The sequence below is a fragment of the Diabrotica undecimpunctata genome, chromosome 10 (assembly GCF_040954645.1).
Source record: "Diabrotica undecimpunctata isolate CICGRU chromosome 10, icDiaUnde3, whole genome shotgun sequence".
NCBI lineage: Eukaryota > Metazoa > Arthropoda > Insecta > Coleoptera > Chrysomelidae > Diabrotica > Diabrotica undecimpunctata.
Window position 1 is genome coordinate 66,107,094 of NC_092812.1, and position 5,939 is coordinate 66,113,032.

General features: G+C 27.1%; 1 protein-coding gene across 1 annotated transcript; it reads left to right on the forward strand.

Moving 5' to 3' along the window:
• Positions 1-434: 434 nt before the first annotated feature.
• LOC140451754 (uncharacterized) lies at positions 435-5,562 on the forward strand. The gene is made up of 4 exons (XM_072545601.1): positions 435-895; positions 1,382-1,423; positions 2,382-2,423; positions 5,488-5,562. The coding sequence occupies exons 1-4, from the start codon at positions 533-535 to the stop codon at positions 5,560-5,562; spliced, it is 522 nt and encodes a 173-aa protein (XP_072401702.1). The 5' UTR covers positions 435-532.
• Positions 5,563-5,939: the final 377 nt, after the last annotated feature.

Sequence of the window (5,939 nt, forward strand, 5' to 3'; positions counted from 1 at the left end):
AGCTTTACGAAGAACACGCTGCTCAATTCGGAGCTTCATTCGGATGGGTAATTAAATAGTTCTTTAAGAAGTGGCAGATAAATTCTAGTTAATAGAAAACAAATAGATAAGTAAAAGGTAGATATTAAAAACAGAATATTGTGACAATAGGAAAACAAAAAATACTAAATACAGCTAAATTTCAACAATTAGAACGCCAATAATTCTAAAAATATCTTTGTTAATGCGAGAAACTGCAAACCAGCAGTAAAAATATTAATTGCAAAACAATTACGTGATTATTACTCTAATATGGCTATATATTCTGATAAGAAAATTGAATGCTTAAGCTTTCTAATCGAATAGTTGTTTATATGCTATTATTCTAAGAATGCTATATATTCTGATAAGACAATTAATGACTAGCTTCGTAATAGAATAATTGTTTATTTGCTACTGTGGTCTGTTAGTCATTTTCTACTGTGGTTCAGTTGAGTGCACGCCAGTGAACACGAATATTGTGTTTTATTAGTGTTGAAAAATTGTGTCCAAAATGATGAAAGAAAGTGATTGTCATCCTTCGACTACAGAAAATTGTCAAATTATGTTCGAAAATAAAGTCTCTCCATCAGTTTCATTTCGTAGGGAGTTAAATTCCGAAGATGAAGGGAATAACTCAAATAACTTATCATTCGAAGAGCCTCAAAGAGCCTCTTCTATCGAAGAGCCTCAAGGAGCCTCTTCTGTCGAAGAGCCTCGAAGAGCCTCTTCTGTCGAAGAGCCACAAAGTATTTTAAATGTAAATAGAAAAAAATTCAGAAAATATCGTGACGCTGTACTAATACTCTTTACCATAATAATCGCACTAGCAATTGTCACTTGTTGGTACCACAAGAAACCAAGTGCTTTAAATGAGGTACTTTTTTTATTTGTTTTTTAAATATTGTTTTGAAAATATTATTTTATTTACTCATTTCATAGTTTCATAATTTAGTTTTACAGTAATTTTTTTTTAACCGAAATCTAAATTGTGTTAATTTTAGTTAGATATTCTCATTTAAATTCTTTTTACAAACCGTTAGAATGGCTTTAGTTTGTTATACATGTTTTCTCTCGGTACTTTTTATCTATCTTAAAGTAAATGCCTCATGGCATTTACTTTAAGTTCTTTTTATCTCCATTTTGAGTTCTGCTTCTATTATTTATGTTAAAGCCTAGGCATCACAAACAGGGGTTATAGCCTTACATTTAAAGATTTATTTATTTTTTTAAAGCCTAGACATCCCAAACAGAAGTTACAGTCTTACACTCAACGATTTTTTGTTATTTTCTAAATATAGAATTTATAGAATAATGATAATACAGATAAATGTTTTTTTATTTATATAATCTTTCTTTACAGACTGTAGTAAACACTACTGAGGCCGTGCCACAAAATACTCATGTAAGTGAATTTAATAATTTTAAAATTAAATAGCAACAGTTTCAATGACTTTTTTGTAATTATTATTTTGCGTGTCATATTTCCAATATTTTTTATTTACTCATTTTATAGTTTCAAATCTAGTTTTAGAGTAATTTTTTTTTAATTAACATCCAAACTGTTTTAATATTAGTTAGATTTTCTGATTTAAATTCTTTTTTTAAACTATTAGATTTATTTTTTTACACATCTTTTCTATCGATATCTTTTATCTTTGGCCCTAATTTTGAGTTCTTTTTCGCTCTCTTTTGGGTTCTGTTTCTATTATTTATGTTAAAGTAAGGTTAGGTATCCCAAACAGAAGTTACAGTCTTACACTCAAAGATTTTTTGGTACTTTGTTAATACATAATCGATAGAATAATGATAAACAGATAAATGTTTATTTATTTATATAATTTTTTCTTTACATCCTGTAATAACCTGTAATAATTTGTACAGTAAATAGTAACAGACTTTTGTGATGCATCTTTGGACATAATCTAAATTTTTAAAGCAATCCTTTGTGTTTTAAATGTCTTCTTTGTAAATATAATTTTTCTTATCATATTCACAATATTTTTTTTATTTACTCATTTCATAGTTTCAAATTTAATTTTAGAGTACTTTTTTTTAACTATCGTATAAACTATTTTAGTTTTAGTTAGATATTCTGATTAAAATTCGTTGTTTAAACCATTAGAATGCCTTCACTTTGTTAAACATGTGTTCTTCCGATATTTTTTATCTCTGGTACTAATTTTGAGTGCCTATCGCTCTCTTTTGAATTCTGTTTCTATTATTTATGTTAAAGCCTAGGTATACCAAACAGAAGTTACAGTCTTACACTCAAAGCTTGCATAATATTTTTTTATAAAGAATTTGTAGAGAATAAGGTAAAACTGATAAATGTTTATTTATTTATATAATTTTTTTTACAGCCTGTAATTACCACTACTGAGGCCGATCTACAAAATACTCATGTAAGTGAATTTAATAATTTTAACAGTAAATACATAGTAACATATTTTTGTGATTCATCTTTAGACAACATAATCTATATTTTAAATTTTTAAAGCAATTGTTTGTGTTCTAAATGTCTTTGTAAATATTTTTTGCGTATCATATTCACAATATTCATTTTATTTACTCATTTCATAGTGTCAGTTTTAGGGTACTTTTTTAACTAACGTCTAAGCTCTTTTAATCTTAGTTAGATATTGTGATTTAAATTCTTTTTACAAATCATTAGAATGGCTTTATTTTGTTATACATGTTTTCTCTCGATATTTTTTATCTCTGGCATTAACTTTGAGCATTTGAGTTCTGTTTCTATTATTTATGTTAAAAGCTATACAGGGTGGTCCTTAAGTAATTGTTCAAAAAGAAACAGTAGATTCTACACTTTAAATTATTACGATTTAAGCCAATTTGCTTTAATAAAATGTTAATATTAAGAAAGATACGGGGTGTTAAAATGCAAAATTAAAATTTTATTTTTCACTATAACTTTTATGTTTGTAAACATTTATGTATAAAAATTTACAACTGGGTACTTTTAAATAGGAGAAATTATAATTTTATGCACACTTTAATGTAACTGATAGAGGACGCCACTTATGCCACATATGTGGTATAAATTTGCACTTAACTTTTTTGATCTTTAAGTTACCTGTATTTGGGATAAAAAATATTAAAGATACATTATTTTAACAAAAAAAAGCTAAACTTGTTAAAAACTTCAAAACTAATCAGTTTTCGAGATAATCGCATTTTAAAAATCAGCTGCATAATTCTGATCTAAGGCAATTACTCCAGGCAACGAAGAAAAAATAAACAAAAATAATTAATACTTCTGAATTCTGGTATAAAATACCTTTAACTAAAGTTAATATATAACGAAATATTATATAAAATAAATATATCAGCAGGATAATTAATAATAGGATTTGACAAAATAACAGAATAATAGGATTTTACATCAAACATTTTACGTTTTATGTTAAATTAAAGTCATAATCAAAACATTTTATTTACAAACCAAATTAAGAAATAGTTAAACTAAATAAAATAACTTTTTGTCAAAGTAAGTGTTCGATATGTCCACCATTTTCTTTAATTCATTTGTCAATATATTCCCTAAAAGATCGTCTCATATTAAACAGCATTTTGCTGTTTTGTGAACAATATTATGTAAATCAACTTGTATACTTGAGCAAATCGACTATCGGTGTGACATTGATCAATTTTCCATTTGAAACAGAACCAGACTCCAAAAAATGATTTCTAAACAATTTTGTCATATGTGGTTATATATACAATATTATATATATATAATATATATATATATATATATATATATATATATATATAATATTAAATATATATACAAAAGGAACATTTTTATTCTTCAGAGAGGAAGAGAGAGAAAATATATCTGTCTCTCTCTTACTCATTATCTTACATATGTAATGGTATCTTACATATGATTGGTTCTAAAGAAACTGCTGCAGTATTTATTTCTTCCCATAGTTGGTTGCGAATGTTTATGGGATATAGATACGTTGTTTTAATGCGCCCCATACACCAATATCAAGCGGATTAAATTCGGGGCTACGTGGTGGCTACAATGTATAATGGATGAATATATTCTTTTGGATACATATCCAAATCTTATGGTATATTATGGAACTACATATTATTTATCGCAGAAGTTAAATAATGTATTAAACTGTGATGTATCTCGTTTATTGGTTACTTATATACACACGGAATAACCTATCGATGACATTACTTATTTATATGATTACGTTACAGCTTACGAGTAACTATAATTACATCTCGAATAAATGGACTATTATAATCTACTAACGAACTAATATTATGCTAAACTAAATTGCCTGTGTGTTTACTATATTTATAACAATATCTTTTATTAGGACAACGATGATGTTTTTGTAAAAATGTTGAGTCTTTCAGGTTAGATTTGTAGCAAAAGTATTATGAAACGGGACACATATGTGTTATTCAATACATGTGCTCTAGTTTCTATTTGTCCTAATAAAAATGGGTAAACAATTTACGTCATGAACAATAAGTATTCTTTTCGGATTTTTTATGAATTAAATAATTATATCAATATCTCACCACATTGCCAACGAATATGACTACCACGACCAATCCAACGTTCAGAAAAGTTGTATTTAAGTATGTTCTAACTGCCTTCTCTCTAGAATGTGGTGGTATACCATCTTGCATTAACCACATATTTTGGGTTTTTAGTATTTTACAATAGAGAAAAAGTACTACAACGCCATTATAGAAACTTAAGAAGCGATAGCAAAGGAAAATGGTAAACATGATGACGGCCAACGTCTGAATACGGAAACGGCATTTAAAGAAGATGAAATATCTTTTCTCCAATAAGACATTTTAACACAATAACACCCATAATAAAGCATTTTGTGATGTTGCATTATCATCTTTGAGTTGTTTTAATAAGAATAAACTATGAATTATGCTTACAGGTATTCAGTGCTTTAGCGCACAAATATCAAACTAAGAATTATTGTTCAGCTGACTTATAAAATGCATTTATCTCGAAAATGGTTGAATTTTCAGGTTACTAACAGGTATACCTTTTCTTTGTAAAAATAATGAATCTTTAATATTTTTTAACACAAATAGAGCTAACTTAAAGAGCAAAAAAGTTAAGCGCAAATTTATGCCACACATGTGGCATATGTGGCGCCCTCTATGAATTACATTAAAGTAAGTATAAAATTATAATTTATCCCACTCAAAAGCATCCAACTGTAAATTTTTGTCCAAAAATATTTACAAACGTAAAAGTTATAGCAAAAAATAAAATTTTAAATTTCCACTTTAACACCCTGTATCTTTCTTAATATCAACATTTTATTAAAGCAAGTTGGCTTAAATCACAGCTTACACTCAAAGCTTAATTGATATTTTTTAATAAAGAATCTATATAGAATAAAGTTAAACAGATAAATATTTGTTTATTTATATAATTTTTCTTTACAGCCTGTAATAACCACTGCTGAGGGCGTGCCACAAAATACTCATGTAAGTGAATTTAATAATTTTAACAGTAAATAGTGACAGACTTTTGTGTGTGTGCTGTTGGTTTCTTTTGGCTGTGGACTTAATTCATTAGCCGAACTAAAATAACCCTTATAATATATCTCTTATACTCATTATACAGTGTGTAAAAGCCAAATGGAATAAATTCATTATTTAGGTTACTGTACATATTTATAAAAAATCACGAAACACGTCAAATTTAAATTATAACTTGAAATTCTTTAACGTGAAAATGCAATCCCTACCTTCAACCCCCTTAGAATGACAGGTACAACCCCCCATTTTTAAAATAGGAAGTATAGGCTTGTGATATATAGTTTGAAAGGTCTTTTCATTCTCCATTCAAAAATGTTGTCGCTTTCAAGTTTATTAAGATTAATTAAGATAAAATA